The sequence below is a fragment of the Pyrgilauda ruficollis genome, unplaced genomic scaffold (assembly GCF_017590135.1).
Source record: "Pyrgilauda ruficollis isolate IOZ18807 unplaced genomic scaffold, ASM1759013v1 scaffold2, whole genome shotgun sequence".
NCBI lineage: Eukaryota > Metazoa > Chordata > Aves > Passeriformes > Passeridae > Pyrgilauda > Pyrgilauda ruficollis.
In genome coordinates, this window is record NW_024519206.1 from 146,758 (window position 1) to 174,120 (window position 27,363).

The following is a 27,363-nucleotide window of genomic DNA, read 5'->3' on the forward strand; positions in this document are numbered from 1 at the left end:
AATGAATGCTGCATCTCCTTTGACGATCACCAGACCAAGCTGTCTTTTCTCTTAGGCCTTTTCTGTGTAGCCATAAAACGAAATAGTTATTTTATAAATAAAAATAATATATACCCTGATAAATATAAGATATGACATAGGCAATATAAGCCATTAGCACATCACAGAAAGTCGTGACCAGGCTGTGTAAACTGATTTTTAGCTGCATTTTGCTCCTCTGATCAGCCTTATGATTAATAATTAAAAGAATTCTCACTAATAAATCAAGTAGCAATTTGGCACCACCAAAAAGCATGGAAATTAATGATATGATTTCTGTTGTTAAGTTTACCCGAAGGAGAGAAGCAGTTAGGAATAGTCTTGAAGACGTACACCTGAACATGAAACATCCTAGTTACTCCCTTGAAATTTTCAACTAGCTTTACATGTTAGTGACAAATTGTGATTCAGTTTGTATCATGGCAGGATCATGGGGTTATGGAAATGACTACTTAAAAAAACCTAGTAAATTCTGTTAGTGTAGGGAGAAATATAGTTGCAAGGGAAGATTTTCAAATGAGTACTGGGATAAATCAGAATCACAGAATTGTTAGTGTTGGAAGGCACCTTTGGAAATCACCCAGTCCAAGTCCCTGCCAAGACAGGGTCACCTGTAGCAGGTGACACCTGGAGCAGCAAGGGACACTCCACAGCTTCCCTGGGCAGCCTGTGCCAGTGCTCTGCCACCCTCCTTGTAAAGGAGTTCTGCTTCATGTTGAGGTGGAACTGCTTGTGTTTTAATTTATTGCTATTGCTCTTCTTCCTGTCACTGGGCACCACTGAAAAGAGCATCCTCTTGACACCTACCTTTGAGATATTTATATGCATTGATGATATCCCCTCTGTCTTCTCTAGACTAAAATAAATTTTTGTCTTTGAGAAAGATGTCTGCATTCTCTAGCATGCACTGATTCTGCAAGATGTGAAGATATTTTAACAATGAGTCTGCTTACTATGTAGGGAAGTACATTCTGTGAAGTAACAGGCACAGGATCTTTGCTATAAACATAGATGTACATTCTGATTTATCTTGATTTAACATAATGACAACCACTTATTTGGGTTTCTCTTTTTTTTTTAAGAAACAGAATCTATATTGTAATGCATTTACCCTTTGTACTAAGGAAAGTAGTTCACATACAGTTGTCTAACTTGGCAAAGATCACAAGCAAATTTTTGTCTATTTTTTAGGTGGCTATAGAAACAAAAGCTTGAAATACAAATTGTGTTTAGTAATCCATCATATCCCAACGTTTCCTTTTTTTTTTTTTTGTTTGCAGAGTTTTTTAAGAAATACAATGTTCAATTTCAAGCAGAATTTGCATTTTTATAAGTGCAGCTTTTGACTTTGCTAATAAATATGATTCTTCAGTTCTGACAGTATCAGCAGTGATGAAGAAGAGCTAAGAACACTGGGCAGTAGTGGCAGTGAAGGCAGTACTCCAGAGAACATTGGTCCTCCTTTCATCACAGATGAAAACAGTTGGTACAACAAATGCAAAAGGGTAGAACAGAAGTACCGGCTTGCATTGGAACAGAAGGTAAAAGATTAGTTTTGTGTGGGGGCTGTGGAACCAAAGCTCATACCAGCCAACTGGTGACATATCCATCTAAGTAAAGGCAGGAAAATATATTATTAGATGTTGTTTAGCTTCATGTAACTGGTCCTAAATTTTATGATCCTCAGAGTATCCCAAGCATCTTTGCTCACTGATTTGGGGGAAAAGAGGCTTGATGAACTGGGGAAGAGAATGGAAATAATTCAAAGGTCAGATTTCACAATCTAATGTCGAAGCTTTGGCTTCTTTATCCAATCTTATCTTATCCAATCCACTGTATCTCTAATGCTGTTAGGTTGTGAACTTGAAGTTCACATGAATTTTCTCTTTCTTAGAAGTCACAGATTTTTATTGTAGGTAGACTGACAGATGAAGTCTTTTATGATGATAGTGATGTTAAACTTCACTTAGTCTTAAACTAAACAAAAAGGATCAGCAGAGTAATTCATTTAGATGAAAGGTAAAACTATCGTCTCAGTGATACTGGGATGGGTTTTTAGAAAATAGGTAATTTTACAGCTTGATTGAAGCAGACTGGGAAAGGAAAATGTGAAAGGATATGTTTGTGTTGGATTTTAATTTAGGTGGCTAATTGAATGTAACTACAGAAACCAAAGGTGGGTTTTCCATCTACCACCCAACATACCTTAAGTTAAAGGTGAAGTGAAATAAATATATGTCCAAACCGTTTAATAATTTAGCATTTTCAAAGCAAAGTACTTGTCAGTTTTTCATAACAGCATTCTTACATCCACAGTAATTACAATGCATATTAGCTAGTAGAGAGAAGAGGGCAGACTCTTCATACACACCAAAGAAGTAGTGCACAAAAAAAGAAAGAAGGGTCAGGAAAAACTACAGGAAAAAAATTAAATACACCTGGTTACATTTTTAAAAATAACTTCTATTAGTATTTTTATTGTTCTGTTTTCCTAGCGTAAGAATTTGATTTTTGTGCAACTCTGAATAGAGTCAGCCATATGAAGGGCTGGAACCATGCAAGGGTGCTTGGAGGTGTAATTATTTCCCTGAATATGGAATAGGTAGAATCAAAATTGGTTTATTTTAATGCACTTGAAAGAAGCTAGAGTTTTTCTAAGTAACAATGAAAGAGTCAGACTTACTATGGGATAATAGATTCTTAATATTTATTTATATTATTTTTTAAAAATTATGCATACAATTATTGCTTTTGTGTTTTGGGTCTCTTAGACTTTGTTTTTGAAATATGACCTGAACTGTTGCATCCAGTTTTCTGGTCCAGTCTTCTCAGCTGGTATGGTATCACTTTCTATATGGAAAGAATTTGTGTTCCTGGGGTCCTCTCTGGTAACAGAGGGCATTTTCCCTGCTTGTACAAAGCAAAGCATGCTATTCAAAGGAATCTTCTCAAATACATAAATGAAAAACTTTCTCTTGAACCTCCAGAAGGAATTTCTATCTTTGCCAGAAAAAAATATAGGATCAGCTTGAGTGTACACTTTTCCTCACCATGAGGAGAGTGTTGTCAGTCTGGAGAAGCATTGGAGAGAACAAAATAGGTGGATGTTTATTTTTCTTGATATATCCAGGTGGTTCATTTCCAAAGATACTCCATCAAATTTGTGACATACATGTGTAGAAACATGTAACCCACATCCACAGTCAGAATCACTAGGAGCCTTTGTCTGCATAAGCACAAAGGTTGTCAGTGGCTGTAACAGCAAACAGTGATTTTGGTTTATTCATGAGTCCAAGATCTAGAACAATTCCCATTCCATAGGAGTTATTTCTGGTAACATTCTCTTAATGAATTTCTAACTTCTGTAGGTTACTAATATAGGGGTGAATTTAATTCAGTTGTAGGATCAATCTTGGGAAATTTTGGTGCATTTAAACAATTTTCAAAATGGTAGCTACTCTGACAGCTGTTGACACTTTCCTAGTTGTCCTCCTTTGGAATGCTTACTTGCAATTGCAGCAGCAAAATAACTTATTTTTCCTACAGTCAGAAAATCTTCTATTCTCTAATTTTCATTTGGGATGTGCTTGCCAAGTTTTTATATGATTCACTTTAACTATGCCACATCTGTTCTATTACAACTTGAACAAATGACCATTAAAATGGACTATGCAATAGAGCTCTTTTCCCAAGTTTCTCTTCCTTCCCTTTTTTCATGGCAATAAGTTGCACCAATGACTGAGTTGCACTCAGTGCAGTAGGTACCAGTTAATCAGAGACTTTTTATTTGAACAAAAGGGCTTTCTGACATTCTGTGTATTGGAAAACTGGGTGTTTGCGACAAGAAGACCAAGTTGAAAATAATGTCTTTAGTAGCTGATACGGTAGGTCTGATGGATCCTTCTTTTGCTCCATTGTAATTCATTTTGCTCAAACAGTGATAAATTCCTTTTGTGCCTTCCAAGTAAAGTATGTGTGCTGCAGCCATTAATAGCACCAGGTCACAATGTGACAAGCAATTGGATTGCAGCTAAGATACAGGTCTCTCTTGTGAGCCATTTGAGTGGTAGGATAGGGTCAGGTGTTACTTTAGCAAGCTAAATCCTAGCATTGCTTTATTGGATCAGCTACACTCTGCTGGTTTAGACCAAGGTTCCTTGGTTATGCTACTGTCCCATCTTGTGTACTTGACCAAAGCAGATGTGGAGGGAAGAATAAACAAAAGGACATGATTATACCCCACTTTTCTTCCAATGCACTCTTAGCCAGTGTATGTCAGCTGAGGGGCTGCCTGAAGCTAAAAGGTTTATCTGTGTAGTAACCTGTGATAGATGTCTCTGCCAAGTGCTTGTCAAATATCCCCTCGATTCCATGTAAAATTTCACCATCCAAACTTTTTTTTTTTTCTTTGGCAAAGCATTCTGTGAATCTACCATCTGTTGTGTGAAAAACTACCTCCTATTCTGTCTTTTGAATCTGTCTCCTAAGAGTTTGATTTCATGGTGCCTAGCTCTTGCTTTTTAAAAGTTAGGAACTGTCTCTTCCTTTCTGCCCTGCCCAGGCCACTCTGGAAATACGATGACTTTGTCTTTTCCAAGTTTTCTTGGAAAAAACTTTCTTTCTGTTCAGATCAATGAGTCATACTTTACACATTTGTTATTTATGTGGGAGTTATCCTTTCTCTGTTCTGGAATGGTTTAAGCTGTTCACTTTTGGATAGTGAGCTCCTGAATTATTTGAGTACTGTTTATACTGGAAGTTTATATGCTTCTGCTGGTAGGATGTGCATCTCCAAGTCATTATACGTAGAGGTATTTACTGTACATAGGATTATGTTTTTGATACTGGTGCTTCTGGTCTAAAATGTTTCTGTATAATGGTTTGATTTTTTTTTTTTAATTTTGTTTTGGGGTTTTTTTATGTTTTCAAGAAGCAGGAAATTTGTTACGTTGTAATGCATCATTTAGTACTTTGGAAGTGCTAACTTAGAACTCCAAGGAATATATTAGGAGTCAAGATAACAGTAATATTTGATGAGGCAGAACTAGGCATACTGAAAAGCTCTCAAGATTCCTTGGAACTTGTATTGAGACTAAAAAGTCCCTGTCAAATATAAACATACCCAATGGATAGAACTGTATTTAACTATAGGATCACAGAATAGTTGTGGTCAGATGGCACCTCTGGAGATTGTCTTGTCCATCTCCCCTGCTCAGGAAAAAAGTAGACTAGAGCAGGTTTCTGAAGGCCTTTTCAGTCAGGCTGTGAATATCTTGGGGATACACATTCTCCAGCCTGTTTAGACAATCCATACCAGTGCTCGTTTAATGGGGAAAAAAGGAAAGAGGAAAGAAAAGTTTTCTTATATTTAAATGGTTTCCTATGTGCATGTATTTCAGATTGTGCCCATTGCCTCTTTTCACTGGCTGTCACAGAGAAGAGTCTGATTCCATCACGCATACACCCTCCCATTAAACACTGATGTGCATTGATATGATTCTTTTTCCTTATCCTCTTCTCTTCAGCCCTAACTTGAGCAATCCCAGCTCCTTGTGTTTCTTCTCATACCAGAGATACTTCAAATCCTTAACAGTCTTTGTGGTGATGAATTACACTAGTAGCAATTTGTTACCAGCTAATGTGAGCCTGTTTTCTTCACTCAACAGGCGCTGAGAACAGACACACTCATTCTGTGTCACTGAAAACATTAATACCTTTGGTTTTTTTAATACCTTTTGTTTTTAATACCTTTTTAAAACATGGGCACATATAAAACAGTTGCCCATTTTTCCACAGGTTTCAAGGAATGTGCACAATTTTATGTAGTGTAGACTTACTGTATTTGGTTTTAATTGACAATTTCTAAGAAGTTACTAACATCTGACATGCTGGAACCTTCTTTGTCATTTTATTGTGTGATTCAAAAGTTCAAAGAAACTTTAAAATAACATTGGATATTTTATCCATAGTAATTCTGGATCCCTTTCATTAACTATAAAGATCCATGTAAATATAGTCTACTCTTACCCTTGTGTATTATGTAGCATGCTGTGCCTGTTCAGTTGTAGAATTCTGATCTTTTTCTTGTACTTGTTACAGTTGTTTTTGAAAGATGAATTAGTCTTTCATGCTGGTGGCTTTCCTGTCTTCTTTTTCATTTTTCTACTCCTCTGCAAGTGTATAAAGAAATATATTATTTTCCTGTTGCCTACTAGGAAATCTCAAACTAATCTAAAATCAATTTACTAGTCTGTTTAAAAATAAACAATTATGCCTACAACGAACCCAAAATAAAATTGTATACATCATAAACCAGTAAATATGAACGTGCATACTCAAAAGTGGTTTTGATAATGTGTTTTTTAAAGTTTTCTTATAACTTACATTTTCAGGGTTATCTTGAAGAATTGGTACGACTCAGAGAAAACCAGCTGTCTGAATCTGTCTCACAAAATAAACTCCTGTTACAAAGAATTGAAGATATGGATCTAGCCCATAAAATGGAGAAGGAGCAACTGGAATATATCATTGTGGAACTGCAAGACCAGTTGTAAGTTAGCATAATGGAGAAGCATTTCTGCAGCAGCATTACTTAAATTATTTAAGTTACATAACCATACAATATGTAGAGTTTCTAATCCTGTGGAAATGAGTCAACTTCTTAAAGAAATTGATGTATTTTAGCTTTTTTTTTTTTTTTAATCTGACAACTCTTAGATTTGGGAATAGTTCCCTGGAAACTGTAGTAGTGTAAAACAGAATAATTCTGAGATTAAATATTTAAATTTTTAAAAATCTGAAATAGCTTACCATAACTTGCTTAAATTTTTTACACATTTTTATAAAATGTTCTTTATATCTTATTACTTCTAGTTTTAAGGTTACCCCTAAAAGTATTGAAACCAGCTACCTTTTGAAGACCATTTTTTAAAGGTTAGGCAAGAGGGGTAAAAAGATATTTATTTTTCTTTAGCTAGATTTTAATTTATTTGTGATGACTCAGACACGGTAGTAGTTTGTCTGGTAGTCCTAAAACTATTCCAACTGGCAAAACGTTCACTATCACCGTTTCTTCAATGCAAGACAAAATGCTACAACAGTAAAAGGCTTATTTTTTATTAATACCATATGTGATTTCTAATAGGATAAATATTGGAGTATCTTATGATCATTCTAGTTTATCCTCTCAGCCCTGTCTGTTGGGTGGGGAGGTACTCTCCTTTTGCAGAGACATTCCCATGCTGGATTGGTCTCTGAACAGCCTGTGTAGTGGAAGGTGTCTCTGCCCATGGCAGGGTGTTGGAGCAAGACAATCTGTAAGGGTCCTCCCAACCCAAGTAATTCTGTGTTTGAAGACCCAGGCAGATGGAAAACTTAGTAAAAGTTTTGAAACTGCCAGAGGGTGCGCCTGCAGCAGTTGAATGTTCTGTTCGTAACAAATATAGAACATTTTGCCCTAAATCTGGATTAATTTGTTAATGTCTGAGCCCGGGAGTAACACAGCAGCCGGATCTTTGAAACAATCCATGATAAAGAGAATGTATGAAGGTACCATCCCAAAGGGTCTTTACTACGAAGTAAAATATTTCAAGCTTGTAAGCAAAGCTTTGGGGTTTTTTTCTGCTCCTCTCTCTCTCATGATAGATCATTTTATTGCCAGTGCTTGAAATGGATTTTATGAAAATGTTCAGGAATAGGGAATTGGCATTTTATTTAGGCCAAATGCAGAGCTGAGTAAGAAAAAAAGATGCTTTTCCAAGTTTCTTTTTTTCTTTCCCTCTGATTGACTGTAAGGTTTTGAGACATACTTGTTCTTGAACTCTTCTCTGAACTTACTGATATGCCTAATGATTCATGTTATACTGCTTTGACATCCCTGGTTATTTGGGGGAGGTGGGGAAAGGTGTAAACTTATTTAAACCTACACTGATACTGGAAATTTTGAATGTTCATACCTGCTGTTAAATTTTAGCTGAGATGTATGCAGTAAGACTGTTCTGAAGATCTTGGTCTTTTAGGTTTGATTTTGTTTGATGGCTTTATTGTGTAAAGGCTCAAATTGTGGAATAACCTCTGTTGTATCTTGACAGTGTTCTTGTATATCTCTTTGTGAGACACTGTAGTCAGGAGTCTGAACTACTCTAGATATTTGGGGTATAATTTTACATTTTTATTGCTGTGAGTGTAGCGTGCTTGTCAGGTGAGGGAGGGGAACAAATATTCCTAGCAGATTCCTAATGGTCAACATCAGTCATAATTAACTTTTTTTAATCATAGTTGGTATTTATATTGGGTTTTTTATTCCAACCAAAGGTAACCTGGCAGCAGAATGTCTTTTATCAGTAATATGTCTGTAATGAGGCATGAGTTTTGGCCAATTGCTTTTTATGGTCCAGCCATTTTAGAATGATGTTAAAGTAATACCAAAACTTAGTGTTTTACTCCCCTACCATTACTGGCATTTTGTAGCAGTGAATGTATGCTGTAATCTGAATTCTTCATCAGGAGATAAGAGCAAGTCTGGGACTGTAATTCTGCCCAAGGCATATTGCATTGCTGTTTGTAAAACACTTTGAGATCTGGTTTAGGATTGTTTGCTATGTAATTGAAACCATTATAAATAAACATTCTATACTTTCTTTTTGATGATGCTCTTCTATTCTACTGGCTGCTGTTCTTAAGGTAGCAAGGTCTATGACTTCAAGCTTTTGTTGAGTACAGTTTTGTTGAGGTTTCCATAATGGTATTTCACAGGCATGCAAAGCAAAATGTTTTATGTATCTTGTCAGTGGACTTGACAGAAACTGAGTCTCTATCTATTTCTGCCTTCCCCCACCAAAAAAACAAAAAAGTAAGGCGAGGAATAGAGCTGTGACTTTGTTGACAGTATAGGCTGTTGCTGATTTGGAAACCAGTTAACCCAGAATCAACAGACCAACAAGGCCTTCAGGTTAAACATTAGATTTCCTACAGAGAAGCTTTTCTGCATGCACGTTCACTAAGGGGGTTTGTTGCAAAGCATGAAACAATTACAGGGATAGGACATCAGAAAAATTTGGAAGGAGTTTTTCTTTTTACAGCTGCTATGGTTCATGTTCTACAATTTTCAGTATTAACTTTGTCTCACACACTTGAATATTCAAACTACAGTGAACAACATAGTTTCCAATGTACTTAAAAGCCATTTTACAGATCTCATGAATACCAATATCTGGAAAATGGTGAAGCTGCAAATTTATCAATTAGTTATGCACAAAAGAGTAACTTTTCTGTGTGTCTCTCAGCTTAATTGCATTTCTTAGTAGTATACCCACCCATCTGGGAGTTGGACCTCTTACTTTGTTGGCAGGTGTCTGATGGCAAATCTAGCTGGAAAAGTGAATCTGCAATAGACAACCTGATTATCAGTTCAGCACATTTAAGCTAATACACAGCTCATCAGGAAGAAGATTCAGACTGGACATTGGCAAACATCTCTTTACCCAGAGGGAGGTCAAATACTGCAGTGTGCTTCCTGGAGAGGTGGTCTGTGCCCCCAGTCACCAGTGGTCAGGAGGCATTTCAATTGTGTGAATTGTAATAATGATGAGCCGCTCAGGGCCTTCATTTTTTTCTTCAGATGTCATCACTGTCGTGTGTTTTTTTCCTAGGACTTGAATCGAACACTACAGAATAGTACTTTTGGCTCCACTTTTCTCTAAGAATAGTGTATTTTTACAGTGAAAGTGAGACAGTTCCAAAGACCTTAAAGTACGTAAAATTAACAGCTCTGAAGTGCTTGAAAATAACAGCTCACAGGAGGACAGCCCAAGAGAAGCCTGTGATCTGTGGAATGTCTAGATGAGGAAAACAGTTTGAATTCTGTAACATTCAAATTACAGAATTGTAATTTGATAGGATAGGGATCCCAAATCATCAAGGAACTGCATCCTGGAGTATTCAAAATGTACAGAGGCAGACATTCCTGCCTCCTCTATGTTTCTGCAAACAAATGTTGAATGTCTCTTGAAGCACAGAAACATTTGATTGCACACACTATCAGTAAAAAAAAAAATCTAAGAACCCTCACAATATAGGTATAATTATTTATAAATTATATAAATATACTGTTGTGTTAATATATTATTTGCATTCTTAAACATACAAAAATAGAAATTTAAAAGTATAAGATAAAGAGGAAATAAACAAAATGTTACATTTAAAAAAATTTATTAGCAATACAAGAAGGGTTTTTTTCCAGTACCCTAAAGGATTATCTTCTGCATCTCACTTTGAGACCACTGCCTTGAAGGACTAGTTAGCTGAGTCAAAGATGTGACTGGGCAAAATCTGGAACCATTGGCCCACAATATCATTGCATTAAAACTCTTTAGTTCAGCTTAAACAGACTTTTTTTCCCCTTAGGGCAATTTTTAGTCCTTCTTTTGACTAACACACTACCTGTGTTACAACAAACTCTGCTTTTATTACTTTCAAGTTCAGATTCTGCATCTGAAATTGATATTTATATATGTTAAATATTGATGTTTGATTCCGAGAGATTCCATCAATTTCCTGATTGGCTCATTTCCTGCATATTGACTCACTGATGTTATAAAAGTTGTTCTCACTGATGTTATAAAAGTTCATCACTTTAACATAGAACATCTTTTTAAACAAAGTGAAAGGAAAAAGGAAAGCACTGTATGCAAAGCAGAAAAACACTCAAAATGCTTTAGAAGTTTTTTCTTCTGCTTTGGTCTTTGCTGAAATGAAACCAGTGATTTGTGTAATGTGTACTGCCACATGTTTCCTCCTAAAGAGTTTTGTCAGGTTTTCAGGTTGGTGTGCCTGGTGTAAGATGGTACGGCCCCTTTGTCCTCACTTGGGACAAATTACTGGGTTGTAATTTTTTTATCAGTTTATCACATTTATGGGAAATTTATTTTGTACATTGAGTGACGATGCTATATTTTATACCACTCTGGTTTTTATCCCCCTCTACTGTTTCTTCATAGATCCCCATCTTGTTATGGTGTTCTGTGGAGGGGAGAAGAGTTAGGGGCGAAAAGGTCAGTCTTCCATATTTGGAATTCTGTTACTCATTAAGGCATAGATAAGCATCAAATTAAACTGAAGGGACACTCACATCTTATGCTGAATTAAGCTTGACTTAATGTGTAATTAAGAATTTCTTTTCATGTGTTGCCAAATCTTAAAAATAGGTTTAATTTGTCTGGCTGTTCTTCAGAATTAGCCTTTTCAAGGTCCAAACTATGATTTTCCTCCATTCTTAATGTCTTAATATAGCTTAACATTTTATTATATTAATACTTAATATTTTAATATCCAGCAGTACTACATTTTCTATCTGAATAATACAGCTGTATTTGTAAAGAGAGTAAATTAGGACATGTTTAACTCCAGGCAAAATTAGCTTCTCTGTTTCAAACACCTACCAGGTTTATTACGGACTATGTAAAGGAAGATACACTATGTTCTCTGTAGCAAAGATGATCTCTTTTCAATGAATGGTTATGCCCCATTTGGTAAAACAACTTACTTATGAAAATAGTATCTCTGCTTGTCTTCACTTTGTCAAGATGCTGTTTGTAAATGCTCTGGAATCTGCAGCTGGGTGCTGTGAGCAGGTGGACAGGGTCAGAGAGGAAGGCACAAGGCTGTAGAGGATGCAGGCTGTAGCTGGGCTGTCAGGGACAAAGCAGAGAAAAGCTTATCCAAGGAAACAGAGGCAGGAGGGTCTGAGTAAAGGCTTTGTAATTTAGCTGGGTTTTGTGTCTCCTTGTGAGTAAAACTTTAATGTGGGTTGCCTGGCTTTGTAATCCTAGCTCAAAACCTAAATCATCTGCAGGAATAGGGAAGCTGGATCAATTTTTTTAGCCCTCTTGCCTTCATTTCAGATAGTTTCTCTTTTAAGACTTTTTTCAAAGAAACTGAATTCTTCAACTGCTTAAGTACAGTAAATCCAATTTGTTGCAGCTGCTTTATTTCCTCACTGAAAGGAAGTTGAAGATTAAATTTTAATCTTTGATCTTGGTAAGTTTCTTTCCTAGAATGTGAAAACTGAGAATGCTAATCCTTTCCTTTTAAAGCTTTAATGGATCCTGCTATCAAACCCTAATTCACATTAGCCATGCTTTTATTTGTAATGCTTCCTGTCTGACCTCTGTTTCTCCCTCAAGTTTGAGCAGCAGTTTGAAACCCTTAGTATTGCAGTTTGGTTGATTTTCAAGTCTTTCTTTTTTCAACTTGTCTGTGTGTGGGTTTTGGTTTTTGTTTTTTTTTTTTTTTTACATCATAGAAAAAATATTACATATTCTTAGAGATGGCAAAACTTTTGTTTAGGCAGTGTTTTGCATTTTTTTGTTGTAATTTTTTCTTTTCAAGTTTGCTGCAATATTGTAATCCTATTCTGTTTTACAAGGGTGTGAGTTGACAGCAAGAAGGGAAGTTCTGTTTTTAGTGAGGTGAAAACCCAGGAAGACATGGGTGTTTCCTTTTTTGCAAATATAGCTAGGAAAAGTTCAGCTCTGGGCATAGGACATAGACAGAGAGACTCCTGCAATTCAGAGAGAAACATACAGGGCAAAGTACAGAACTATGCACAATTAAACAATTTGCCGTCAAGTCTCCAAAATGATTATTCTGTTCTTAGAATCCACATTGGTTTATTGTGCAAGTGGAAACCAAAAGTTTCTGGGCTGATAGCAGCCTGAAGGAAAGGGCCTACTCTACAAGATGCAGTAGACAGGGAGGCATTTAATTTTTAACCTCTCACATTTGAATATCTTATTCTGAACTCTTAAAAAGGAGGGTTAAAAGGTTTATTTTAAAATAAACCTTAACATTCTAAAAAAAGTCTTAAGCTTTTGAAGCTATTGGTGTCTTCAAGGATGTGTTGGAATATTTACTGGAAAATGTTTTCTGACTCCAGAATGAAAAATACTTTCGTAAGGAGTCTTCCTTCTGCTCCCTTCTGCCCTGCACTCCCCTTGGTGGGTTAGAGAGCCACAGGGACTTTTCTTTTCCCATTTTGCATACTTTATGACGTTAGCATGGCAGTGTGTCCCCTTCTAGGAGTCTAATGTGTAACACTAAAATCTGTTTTTATAGTGGCATCTTCTCTCTCTTCTCGCATAGCTTCACTTCTATGGATAAATGTATTGCATAGGTATTTCTTACCAAGTAAGAAATCCTTAAATAAATTACTTGGACATTGGCACCTTATGCATTCCAAATTCCAGAATATTTGTCCAATGTAGAATTAAAAGATTGGGAACAGGGAAAAAGTAAGGCCTTTGAAAATAATAATAATGACAAGTATTGAGCCTCTGAAGGCCTCAGTACAATGCAGTTGCAAATGATGTGCATTCATGGTAGGAAAGAAGATTGTGTGGATTATGAGTTGCTTCCTCTGTCGATACACCTGAACTGTGGCAGACAAAGAATACTTGCTTTGGCACAGCAATACAGCAGACATCAATGTCTTCCTCTGCTAATTCACAAAGAGAATTATCTCGTGTCTGGAACCTCAGGTGAACTTCAGGCTTTGTTGTCATAAAAGAGTTTGATAACTTGATGCTGCAAATGGAGGGATTAGAAAGAAACAGATAAAAATTATGGTAAGTTAACCATGGTGCATAATCATTAACTGCTGGATTGCAATCACAGAGCCTGGATTTGATTTCTTTCTGCTTCATCTGTTTAGATAAATAACCTTGCATTACCATTTGCTTCTGAGAGTCACAGGGTTTTTTGCTTAATTTCTTAACCTTCATATTCATCTACTGTACATTTGCTTCTGTATTCCAGAAAACACTGATGGGAAAATCAAGTATTTCATATTGCTTACACATAAATGAAAAAAGTTGAGCAGAATTTAATTTTTTCTAATATTTTTAATGCAAGTTACATGAAGTTCAATATCAAACTAAATGGGCTTTAAATGAAAATAGTGAAAAAATCATCATTTTTTAAGGGTGGAAGAACAATAGCAGGTTAGAATGGGGAGGAGAGGCTACTTCTGTATTTGCAGACATTACTTTATCATTGATACACTGAAGGAGTATCTCTGCAATTCATCAGACCAAAGAAATGGATGTTTAAATTATCCTAACTTCAGATTTATTGTATTAGATTTATTGGTTTAAATAAATCAGATCAGGAATTAAGTTTTGTCCAGTAGGAAAAGATAAGCAAATTCTTTTTATACTTTCACAACAAAATGACAAGTTTCTCTAAAATACAAATAGCTTGTTCAAAATAAAGGTGAGTTACAGATCAGTGTGCATACACATGACTGCAAAAATGTTGGAGGTTTTTTAAATTAGGGATGGTATTTGTAAATTTAGGTTACAACTTGTTTTTCCTGTTTTAACTTTGTGTCTTGTGTTTCTTCAATATTTTTTTAAAATAAAGCACAGTCCATATGAGTTCCAGGAAGGCTTTAAATAGATACAGGGAAATGCCTGAAGTTTTAACCCAGAAAATACAGTCAGTGTGCTCCCTGATTCCTAAGCAAGAAGCTTATATTAGCTGCTGTCCTGTTTTGGCTAGCAAGTGGCTGAGAAAAAACACAGACAAGTGTTTTTTCTGTTGGCCATTGAGATGTTCTTATGCAACCACTTAACACTAATTTTTCATTATGTTATCCAAATTATAACTAAATTACATTGGCAAAGATTCTGTTTCTAGTGTTAATATCTGATTGTGGAGTTTTGCTTGGGGTTTTTTTTCACCTCTTTGCCCTTGGATCAGACTTTTGCCCTCCTCTTTTTTTATTCTGCAATTTCTAAGATTTTAAAGCTCTGTCTTGCTGTTTGCATAGTTTGGCAGCTCTATTAACTCACCTTCAACTGCCAAGAAGGACTTACATTACTCAAGGCTTGCTGCTAATAATTGAGGTTTTTGTTTGTAATTAAAACCTTTGCATTTTGAAAGAGCTTATATGTGCTAGTTTTGGCAAATACTTGCCTATGTATGTAGAATATTAATCTTCCAATTACTCTGTTGGATATCTCTCATGGCACTCTTGCTCTCTTAAAATGATAGTGGAATTTTAAGGAAAAAGTGGTCATTGAGTCAACCCAAAGTTACTTAATCATTTTGCAGTTGTTTCTCCTGTTTTTACTGAATTCAAAGGAATCAAGTTAAAATGATAAAAAAGTTACTGAAAATACCAGTTTTCCTGATCTGTTAAGAAGAAATTTCTTGATTTTTTTTCCCCACACCCTTGTACAAATGTTTTTTAAAAGGAATTCAGCTATAAACAGATATGTTGTATTTACATCACTGACATAAGGGAAAAAGAATCCTTAAATGACAAACTGAGCTTGAGAGGATATTTACAGAAGGCAAATTAGACAATCTGTCAAAAAAAAAGCTTGTTTGCTAAGAGTCCTTCATTTCCCAGCAGAGATGATCTGACAGTTGAAGAACTGAAATCTGCTCTTACTTTTTCAGTAGTTTGGTTTGCTGATCAAGTTCATCATTCTTGTTTTCTGTCAAGACCTACTATCTGGGAAAACTGGTCGTGTTGTGCCTGCTATCCTCCTCCAGAGAATCAGGCCTGGTTATTTTTCCACGGACACGAAGAGTGTCAGTCACATGCTGAAGTGCTATTTTAGTTAGCATATGCAAAGTTAACATATTATGGTATGTTTTGATCCATTCTGGATGTCTGTGTTCAGAAACAAAGTCTCCACTGCAGTTAGACTAGAACTCAGGAGTCCAGCTGCTGGTATTTCTGACAGTATAAACTTTCTCAAGTTATCCAAAGGTCAAGAAAATCGAAGTCTGTATAAAATTGATAACTAATTTTGTTAGGATATAGTTCAAGATCTCTCTAAGAGACAATAAAGGAGGATTAAAAAAATGCTGAAGAAGCTTCAAGCGTATTTGTTCCGTGGCCCAAGTAGTGCCATGGCTGTTGGACCGTCAGAAGAAAATGTGTTGCAGTAGGACATTCCTGCTCTTTTTTTCACTGCAGCAACTGCCTTTAGAAAGTCTGATGGCATCTAACTGCTTGGGCTTCTAGTTTGGGGAAAGTGTGTCAGTGTACAGGGCACAAATCTGAGAGATGCTACATTGCAGCATCAAAATCTACTGGTAAGTAACTTGTTTTCATACCTGCTGATCTAATTTCTCAAAGTCCAATGACATACCAGTCCAGACAGTTCACTGCTCTGCTAGAGTACTGGCAGCTTGGGAGTTCCCTTTTTATTTGGAGTTGCTTTTACAGATTTTAGTTATATTCATGTGTGCTATCAATTTGAGTTTGCATTCCATATTCCCTGTCCTAAATAAAGGTTTTTAAAGCTTGTTCTTATGCAAATGTTTTTATTTTTTTTTAAGCTTTTATTTTCACTTTTACTTTTCACTACTCAGGTAGTTCTTGAACTGGAACACTCATCTGATGTAATTCCCTTTCTTAGGGAATTAGTCTGTTTGGTTTATTTCCTGTCTTCATCTGCTGATAGGAGGGCAAATTGCCAACTGGACTGGCATTTTCTGGATTTGGAGAAATTAAACTTGCAGGTAAGAAATTACTGGTTTTTCATAGGTATAATTGGCAACAGAACTGACTTTTGTTTTGTTGAATAAAAAAAAAAAAAAACAAACCTGTGTAAATGGAACTTTTGGAATAGGCTTCCAATGAATCTGCATTTGATGCAAGGGAAAATCAAAATCTGGTATAGCTGAAATGACCCCAGAAATTCTATATGGTTATGCAGGAAAGGCTTTTCTATATTAACTTGGGCTAAACTTGGATTGAATTTTATTTACTTATTTATTTTTAAATTCCCAAGGTAATATAGTTACAGTATCATATGTGACCAGCTATAATCACTTATATAATTTCTGTTCTGCATGCAGAAACCAAACATATAGGTTATCTTTTGTCCCTCTGTCTCACTGTTAAGTCAGGTGATACTTTCAAGATGCAGAAGTCTTAGATGTTTTAATTCAAAGCAGTAATTTTTTAATCTCTTGAGAGGTAGCTGAGCTGCCAAAAGCTAGTGCAAACTGAAGTGTTTCTGGGTTTATCTTAAGAATTAAATTTTAAAAACATAAATACAAACAAACAAATCAACAACAACAAAAAAAGCTTAGTAAAAAAAAATTTTAAATAGGTATTTTTGATGCTTCATTTACACAGTGGCACCTAACATGATTGTGACAGAACTTAAAGGCAGCACAGATGGAAATGGGCAATAATTTGTCAATTGCATTTTATTTTTTTGTGTGTACTGTACAAAAATATATCCTGCCTGTGCTTAATACTCTCAAAATGGTAAATCCTTAATTAAACATCTCAAAATAATAAAAGTTGAGGAAATCTGCAAGTAAATATTCTGAAGAGTGCCTGACAAACACAGGGCGAATGGACAGTAGAGGAGAAGGATGTTTATTTGGAAGACTTCACTATCTCACATTTCCTAACTTCTTAAATACACAATTAAAGAGCTGAAAGTCAAGAGCATGCAGTTATATTTCTGGGAATAAATGTGTAAACCTGATGAATGATTTGGCTGCTTCTGTTATTCTTGAATAAATGTAAGTAAATTTACAGGCCTGGAGGGAGCATATGTATCTGCAGACACTTACTTCCACTCAGGGAAGTATGTTAGTATTGATTAGTCTAATCAGTAATAGGCAGGAATTCTTTAGCAGGATGTTGTTCTTGGTATAGAGAACAAAAAATACAAATGTAAAGCAAACATTTGTTAGTTTTTAGTCATGTACTTTAGTACTAAGATGTTCTCATCTATTTTGCTGATTGTTTTGCCAAGGAAATTATTACTTGCAGTAGTATTTTCAATTTGTTTTTTTCAGATATAAAAAAAACCTCCCACCTCAATTTAAGTGGCATAAATGTTATTCTGGGACAACATGACAACACTTTGTGTGTTATACTTCCCTTGTATATATGCATTGTGGAAAAGTCTATGTTGTCAAGTAGTACAGAGGGTATGTGGTCATTTTAAAAGAAATGCCCTGGTTTCAGCTGTGATAGAGTTAATTTTCTTCCTAGTAGCTGATACAGTGCTATTTTTTTGATTCAGTTTGAGATTAATGTTTGTAAAAGACTGATGTTTTAGTTGTTGTTGAATCTTCTTTCTCTGCCTATCTCTTCACTATTTCTTTATTTTGTGATGTTTGCAGAACTTGAAACCCTATATGAAGTTGTCTTAACAGAAGTGTTGTTTGGGGTAAGGACTGCTAAGGGTACAACTGTTAACTTTCTGCAGATTATAGAACAGCTATTGCTGTGAAGAGATGAAAATAATTGTAGACACAGAGGATACCAGTTAGTTAGATGAGCAAGGGGAAGCTCACAGGCTCTCAGGCAATCAAGAATTTTTTCATGCCTAGATTAGAGATTGTACCATAAATGGGTTTAACCTCCTGCTCTCATAATAAGTTCTCACATAATCCTCCTACACTGCACAAAACCTCTGCACTCTGCAGTCCCACTGTGTTAGTTCAGGATACCCTGTTCAGCCGTGTCTCACACACTGCCTGTCTTTCATCCAAAACACAGCCATACAATCTCGTACTAAGATCCACTGTACTCTTCATGTACCAGCTGCCTTCCTGAGATTACTGCTTTTAGCCACTGTTTTTATCTTCTTTTCCAGGCTGAAGAAAAGGAGTTAACAGCTTGGTGTATATGCTTGTTTTCACTCAGGTTTAGTTGTATTTCCTTGTTTTTTAACTTCCTTTTAGTAAATCCTATTGTCTCTCTTTATTACCCTCTTTTCATTTTGGAGTGTCCTTGCTTTTACTCCTATATTAAATGGGTTAACATACTGTTTACAAACCTTATCTTGCATCACCCTTAAGTCCTCACAGCTACAAAACCAATAGAACCATATTTTATTGAACTTTGTTGAAAAATAGAACTGCATACTCATTGCAGTCCTGGTGCGAGGAAGAGTCCTGCCTGTGTTTGCATTCTGGGGAACAAGAGCACAACTGCAGAAATTCAATATGCCTTGGATATAATAAGTTGTTGTCCTTGGAGAGCTCTTAATCTCTAAAAAGTGTTTTTCTTGTCTGAACAAGAGCAGGACAGCACTAGATAGTCTTGCACAGCTTTTTTTCATGTTGAGTTTTGAAGTTTGTATTTGCTTTTTTCACTAAAACTTGATCATCTTTTCTTCCTTTTTAACTTTTTCTGTAGTAAATGCTTTTGTATCCACCACTTTTCCTGTTTCTGAATACTTGTAGCAGGATCATCTTTCCTCATCGTGATTAGAAGTGTGAGGATTCGGTATGCCGTGACATGGCGTTTAGGGACATGGTTTAGTGGTGGGCTTATGGTTGGACTCAATGATCTTAAAGGTCTTTTCCAGCCTAAATGGTTCTATGTTTTAGTGCAGTTTAATACTTTGACTCTTCAAATAAGTATGGTTAAACAAAAGGAGTGCCAGTTTTTCCATATCGAGAGAATTGCTGTCTGCAGGCAGTGCCTCTATAATGGCTCTCTGCTGCAGTGGAAACTTACAATACTTGAAAAATGTCTGCAGAAGAGCTAAGAGCTAAATAACCTACAAAGTTGATAAAATAGGTGATAACTAATAGCATCTGGTGTGACTATTTTATCTAACTTTTATTGTCTATACTACTATTTTACGTATATTTGATACTGTGCTTGGACTGATTTTATAATTTCAAATATATTTTTACGTATTTTTAAAGATTCAAAATAAAAGCTTTAAGAGGACAATATTTAGTTCTCAAATATTTAAGAGGACAATATTTTGTTCTCTTCAAGTTTATCCTACTTGATGCCTGGTTTTCTTCCTGAGCATGGTGGAGTGGTTTAAGAAGTGATTAACTGAAACTATCTTTAAATGTTGTGTTAAAATTCCTGGAAAAATTTGGTGAGTCTTTGCTTCAGAATTTCTTTGTTCACACAGTAGAGTGTAAAGATTTGTGGAATACAGAATATAGACATATTAGATTTATTCAATATAGAAACCTATGTATAATGCAAAAATTCCACTATTAGGAGCTTGTCTGTAGATGTGTCTGTGATAATGTGCCTGTGATAGTTTACAGGGGCTGTCTAAATGGAAATTTGCATGTACACGTTACGTGTGTGAATTTGCATTTAGGCACTGTGGGCATAGTTGCTCATACAAACTGTGTCCTATTTTTAAACTTCTGTGAAAACATTCAAGAAGTCCTTCTGAATAAAGAAGTGATATAATGTACTTGGCAAACCTCATAAAAACTTGCTATCTCCGTGTTTCAGTTTCCTCAGATCAACAAACCTGTGACAGCTCTGTGTAATGCTTGATGTTTCCCAGGGGATTAGGGTTATTACATGGGGAAATGAATACCTGGCAAGATACTTGAATTTATTGCGAGCTTTGGGTTAGCAAAGTGGTTATTCTTGTAGACCTCTTAGGAGGGTGAGAGTGTGGATCCCTGGGTAGAAAAGTTGAGTGTTTACTTGTATGAATACTGAGGGAATTAGTCATCTTGAGAGAAGTTTCTTGAAACTAGTTTTAATCATGGTCGTGCTTCATCCCCTTTTCATACAATAAAACTCTGAATCTGTCTCCTCTGTGAAACTCAGCTGCTAAAAGTTCCTTCCTGAGCTTACTACTGTCTTTGTTTTGTGGGAAATTTTGGCTCTTTGGGCATTGTTATTTGTCCTTACAGAAGTTCCTGTCTAAACAGTTCAAATACCACCAGAATAAAAACTGTATTGTAAAAATAGACCTGTTGACAATGTTATTGGAAAATTCAAGTAAATGCATGTGTGCCATGAATAGTTATTTAGTTTGCTGTGCCGTTTGGCATTTTGGATAGCAACATGGCATTTGGCTTTGAACTTCTGGGTACATTTGGTATGGAGATGAGTAAATTAGCTTTTTGCTTCAGGCCAGAGATAGTCAAACTCCTTGTAGAGCAACATTTTACTATTGTCTAGTATTTTGTGGATTGGAGGACTTAAAAAATCCAATTACAAAATGCTCTTGCTTTTATTTCTAGTTATTCTACAGCAGTATAAGGGCAGATCAAAGGTTGCCTTGTGCTATTGGAAAAAGGCTGGTCTTGTCTTGGAGACCGAAAAACTATGTACTTTCCTTATTATGACTTTTGGCAGGTGATTTCCAATGCTAGCATATTAGCTTTTTCATTTCTAGAATTTTAGAAAACTGATTTGCTTCATTAGGAATATGAGGCAAAACTAATTTGAGTATTTGAAGTATTCAGTTTACACTTTTTAATATCAGTTATAGTTACAAGAAATTGTAAGGTGATAGAAAACAGAATAACTATGTGTTATATTTTGTCTGAAAGCATACAGTGGAATTAATATGTCTGGTTTTTAGTTCATTCCAGAAAAGTATTGAAGGGGGGATGCACGAGTATTCAAACTGCAAAAAAAAAATTGGTGTCAAGGGAAGCACATCACATTTGCATAGTGGCTTGCAAAATAGCTGGCCTGTTAATTACCATTATGCTGGCAGAAAGACTCTTTTAAATGCAGTTGCCTTTCTTTATTGCTTTTGTAGAAGGATTCAAATGTCAATTTATTTTTTTTTTTTTTTTTGGTTCCTGAATATGTCTCATTATGTTTCTAAGTTGATTCCCTTAGGAAAAACAAACAGTTTAAGATGCTTTGTGAAAATTGCAGTTTGTGTTGGTCACTTGAAATAGAACATCTGGATGGTCACTAGTGGTGTTTCCCTAGGCTCAGGTTTGGGGTCAGTCCTGTTTAACATCTTTATTGATGATCTGGATGTGGAAATTGAGATCACCCTCAACAAATTTGCAGATGACACTAAGTTAGGTGGGAGTGGTGACCTGCTGGAGGGTAGGAAGGCTCCGCAGAGAGATATGGACAGACTTGATCAATGGGCTGAAGAGAATTGCATGAAGTTCAAGAAGGTGAAGTGCCAGGTCCTGGCCTTAGGTGACAGCAACCCGCTGCAGTGCTACAGGCCGGGGAAGGAGGGGCTTGAGGGCTGTCGGGCAGAAGGGAGCTTGGGGGTGCTGGTTGGCAGGTGGCTAAACATGGGCCAACAGCGTTCCCAGGTGGACAATGGCATCTTGGCCTGTATCAAGAGTAGTCCTGATTGCCCTGTACTCAGCACTCGTGAAGCAGCACCTCAAGTACTGCATTCAGTTTTGGGTCCCACGCTCCAAAAAGGACATTGAAATGCTGGAGTGTGTCCAGAGAATGGCAGCAAGGCTCGTGAAGGGTCTAGAAACAAAATCCTGTAAGGAACATCTGTGGGAGCTGTGTGTGTTTAGTCTGGTGGAAGCTCAGCAGAGACCTCATCACTCTCTACAGGCTCCTGAAAGGAGTTTGTAGTGATGAGTGGGGGTTGGTCTCTTCTGCTGTGGCTGCAGTGGCAGAACCCAAAGGAATGGCTTATGAGACTTAAGAGGGGAGATTCAGATTAGATATTACAAATTTTTTTTTGCTGTTCAGGTGGTCAGGCTGAAATAGATTGCTCAGGGAGTTGGTGGAGTCACCATTCCTGGAGGTGTTAAAGAGACATCTGGGTCTGGCACTGGGTGATATGGTTTAGGAGTTACAGTGGCAGTGCTGGGTGATGGTTGGACTGGATGATCTTGAAGGTCTCTTCAAGATGATTCTATGATCATCTGTGTTCTGTTTTTCCTTTATCTTAAGGAATTGCATTTAATAGACTCTTTTTTTAATATATATTCACAGAACTGTGCTAAAGAATAATGACTTGAGATCAAGACAAGAATTAACTACTCACCTCACCAATCAGTGGCCTTCCCCAGGAGCTCTGGATGTCAATGCTGTTGCCTTGGACACTCTACTCTATAGAAAGCACAATCAACAGTGGGATGAGTAAGTTTAATATTTATTTTGATTCCCCCTTAGAGGAACAGGGAAACTGAAAATTATGTATTTCCTTCAGCATACTTTGGAACATATCCTGTTGGAGTCACTTGTTACAATGTACAAAGATCACTGGTAACTAAAACCAGTTTCTCTTGCTTTCCGTGAAAATTTTCTTCCTTTGGATTAATTTTTATAAAAGTGGCAGAAAAATAAATCATTGCTTTAGGAAAGAACTGGCTTCGCAAATAAATAAGAATAGTGTTTAAGAGAAGAAAGATTAACTGCATAGGGTTATTTTAGCAAATTTTTTAAGGAGAGTTGAATATACCTAGTTAGATCTTTAAATGTGTTGCTATCAAATATTACTTGCTTTGCAGGAAAAGTTTTCAAAGTCTGGACCAACTTTCAGCAGAAGTTAGTCTTTCTCAGTCCTCTCTGGATCCAGGTCACTCACAGGATGGGAAGCAAGATGGAATTAACTTGTTAAATGAAGGTACAGAGCCAGTCTAATGACCTCCTTTAATTTTGCTCTTCATAGCTCTGAACTTGTCCCGTGAGACAAATTTTCAGTGTGAAGAAAATACACATTGAAAAACATATTTTTCATGGTTAAGCAAAGTGTTTCAGTTTCCCTAAGAACTCCAAATAATTTTGGATTTATGAAGATACACACCCCACTCCTCTGTATCTAAAGTTAAGCTTCAAATGTCTTGCACATCTCTTCCTTTTCCATCACAGAACCAGTCAGCTTCACTACAAGGAGGATCTGCTGACATCTTTCTGCTATAACAAACTCTTTGTTTCCTTTTTTTGGTTTTAAAAGCATGATTAAATGCACTGGATTTGCAACTACCAGTGTCATTCTTACGTCTTGCACTTAACATTTATCTGGAGATGCAGCCTGACAGTGTTTCCATTAAAATAGAGGAACATGATATGAACTGTTTATATAAATGTGGTATATGCACACACCCCTTTCAAACCTGGATGTTTATCAAAGCTTAGCTGCTCCATCTTGTGGGCAATTCTGAAAAAGCAGGAAAATGTTGGAAGAATTGTGAAATAGTAGTATTTTGGGTATAGAATATAAATTGTTATAAAAGAATCCTTTTTGTGTCTCATAAATTCTAAACTTTAAATAGATTTGCCAATACAAAACCTTAGTGTTACGTAACTGCTAAACTTTCTTTTGTTTTAAATATCAAGGATAAAAAAATTTGAATTTTTTTTCTTTTAAATTGTAAGCAGTAATAAAATCTAATTTAATTCAAGACTGATTTCAGCCCAGCCTGTAAGGCAGGGATCTCTGTACCACCTGGATAGGGAAGGTGTGGTGTAAGTTGTCTTCCCAGTTGCATTATGAAACATGCCTGTGCTGAAGCATACTATGGAATTCACAGTAGTGTAGATTAAACAACTTTTTCTGTTCTCTCATTTTTTTTATGGTGAACTAATCTTCTGCTGCAAAAATTATTAACTTAATTCTTATTTTTCTTCACAGGAAAGGAAGACACTCCATCATTGCTTGGTCTTTGTGGCTCTCTGACATCAGTAGCAAGCTACAAGTCTCTCACAAGTCTGAAATCAAGTGAATACCTTGCAAGTCCCACAACAGAGATGACAAGTCCAGGCTTAACACCATCTTGAGATGCACACAAGAAGGAAGAGCTTTATGTTGTATGCATTTGATTTATGTTCCATAAGATGACTTGCAGTGAAGACTGCTAGTTCTGAGTTAAAAAATAAGCTGCTTTATTTTTTATTGTCATGGATGCCTTTATAATTCACAAATTTGATCAGTTTTCGTTTGCTTTTTCTTTCCCCCAGAGGACTTTTCAGATACTCTCTTTTAGTCTGGAATTATTTAAATCTCTTGTTCAGGTACAGAATGTATAATCTGATGTTTATGACTGGTTTTTAAAATGAAACAGTTGGAAATCAGACCCATACTTAAATGCCATCAGCTTTGTTTCTCCTTGCACTAGCCTGGATCGGCTCTAGCCACTGTACTTTGCAGTGCTTTAAATATTTATCAACTCCTGCAGAAGAGACAGGGAATCCTGAACACCAGTCTTTGTAGGCAAATAAATACCTAAAAATCCAGCTTTTCATCTGTGTATGTTGCTTAGGACCTCAGATAGCATATTTAACCTATCAACAGCTTCTCTCAAGTTGACTCCATGTTAGGTTTTGCATTCCTGTTAACATCATGGCACTTAGGAGATGTCCCAGTCACACTGAAACACAAACACTTGAAATTGCATGTGAATAACAAATGTAACTTGATCATATAAATCAAGCATACACAGAGATTTGTAAATGGTGAGCAAACTCACTAAATTCTTTTAAGTGGCCTGGGTTACAGATAAACTAACATTATACAAAAAGTTTCTTGCTGAAAAGATGGGGGCTATGGATGATGGGGGTAAGCATCTTGCAAAGTTTGGATTCTGTGTTTGTTGGCAAGATCCCAAGGAGAGTGAAAAAGGGGAAACAATGTGATGACTGTATTAGTGTGTTAAAGGACTTTTCTCATCCCTGTAGTAGTGCAATAGGTATTTTTCTTGCTTAGGTAATACAGCAGAAATTCTCTAAGTCAGTTTTCTCAAATTATTTGCCATTGATTTAAATTACTGATACGAAAAAAAGGGAGACATTTTTTAAAATGTAACTAACTTTCCAGATCACCCTACAGTTTCAAAGTTTGCAAAATAATTTTTGAATTGCAAACTATATTCTTAATTCTTTGTAAGATACAATGGATACTTTATCTATGAATTTTGGTAATCAAGGTAATGCTTATCAGTATGATTAGTAACTTTTTAAACAAAAGTGAAATGCATGTAAGTATGTTGTATTTATAAGTGCTAGGGAAAATGCTTTTTTGTGCCAAAGAAGTTTCATAAATTGTTTACATGAGTAGCTGCAATACAAGACAGATTTTTAATTATTGCTTACTCCTAGGTGTTTACAGTATGTCACTACACTCTGTACAGGTTTAGTTGATTTGCCTCTTGTGATGATACCTTGGCACTGCTACTTTAAACTGGTCACCATAGGGTGGGCTTGAAAGAAAGAAGATTCATTCTAACTTTAGCTGAAATATTTAGTCTTTGTAAGTAGGAGTAAGTATGCATTTCTGGAACTCAAGGCATTGCTGGATTTAGCTGGAGGAAAAGAATCCATCTCCTCAACTCTAGTCCATGCTGCTGGAGGACACTACTCCCATGGCAGGGTACACAACCAGTGATGCTATTTTAATGCAGAATTTTAAGGTAGTTTAACAAAACCACCAGGTCTTTCAAGCCCTTGTGTACCCACACAGGTAATTTCTCTGTAATAAATTCTGACCATTAAATCCTTTCATAGACTTTCAGAATGTCCATTACTTCATGGAACATTTTTTGTTATCACATTAAGCACCTGTTTCTTGAGTAACATTATTATATATAAATTTGTAAATTAGAGATACATTTTTACTACAAATAAAATGCTGGAATCCAGATTCCACAAGTTGACATTCTGCATCAATGTACAGTGATTTAATCAGTCTTGTTTGCTGTTAAATACTTTTCATGCCACATCAGTGTTTTGGAGGGGGCAGTCATCATGATCTTCAGTCATGTTCGCTGATGGCTCTTTTCTTAGAGCTAAATGTGTTGTTTAGCTGAAGTCTTTTATGTAGTCTGACACGTGTTTCTGGGTGTCATTTTGTGCATGGGCAATCAGTTATGTGCATCTTTCTCAGTTCTAAACATTTACCATTTTTTTGAAAAGAATTTTAAACCGCCAAAACTGTATGTTTTGTTGCCTTGACATAAATGTTCCATAAATGTTGCATGTAAATTAAAAATTTTGTATCATCACTAGTTACAAGTTGTCTCTATTTTAATCACACGGGATAAAGTAAGACCATTCTGTAAATTACAGCATTACTGAGTTTTTAGCAAATACTTTTCTTGCACAAGGGGGAGACTGGTTTTCTGGCTCTGTATCATTCAGTGTCATCCAATATCTGCTGCTACTATGTTCTCTTAGGCCTTATTTTGTAAATTTTCATTCAGAAGTCACAGTGGAAGAACAGTGTTAAGCATCTCCTCTGGCTCTTGCCTAATGTGGTACATAATGTCTTAACAAGTAGAGCATTTTTCAGTGTGTGAGGAATTTTCACCATGGCCTGAACTCCATTTCTTGGGTAAAGCACATCCAAATGTCAGTGTCTTAATGATCTGACTACTGAGTTACTTTTGTATCAGCACCCCCTCATTAAAATACACCAAAAAAATAGAATTCAACAGCTGCATTGAAAGTGCATGAAAAGAGGGAGGTAGTGAGGGTAGTTAAAAAGGATTTAAATCATACAGAGGCAGCTCTGATTTAGTAATTTGAGTGCCTACAGACAAGTGCAGTGCTGCAGTTGTCCCTACCAGGAGTGCAGCACGCTGGGGCAGAGGGTGGCTGTGCCTGTGGCAGCAACC

The 27,363-nt window shown here is 36.2% G+C and overlaps 1 protein-coding gene across 1 annotated transcript in view; it reads left to right on the forward strand.

Moving 5' to 3' along the window:
- RUNDC3B (RUN domain containing 3B) overlaps positions 1-26,748 on the forward strand; it is a 50,954-nt gene extending 24,206 nt beyond the window's left edge. The window contains exons 7-11 of the mRNA XM_041466541.1: positions 1,412-1,580; positions 6,432-6,589; positions 22,745-22,891; positions 23,263-23,378; positions 24,387-26,748. Coding sequence (XP_041322475.1) covers positions 1,412-1,580; positions 6,432-6,589; positions 22,745-22,891; positions 23,263-23,378; positions 24,387-24,532 — 736 coding nt within the window. The 3' untranslated portion in view covers positions 24,533-26,748. The remainder of the gene's footprint in view (positions 1-1,411; positions 1,581-6,431; positions 6,590-22,744; positions 22,892-23,262; positions 23,379-24,386) is intronic.
- Positions 26,749-27,363: the final 615 nt, after the last annotated feature.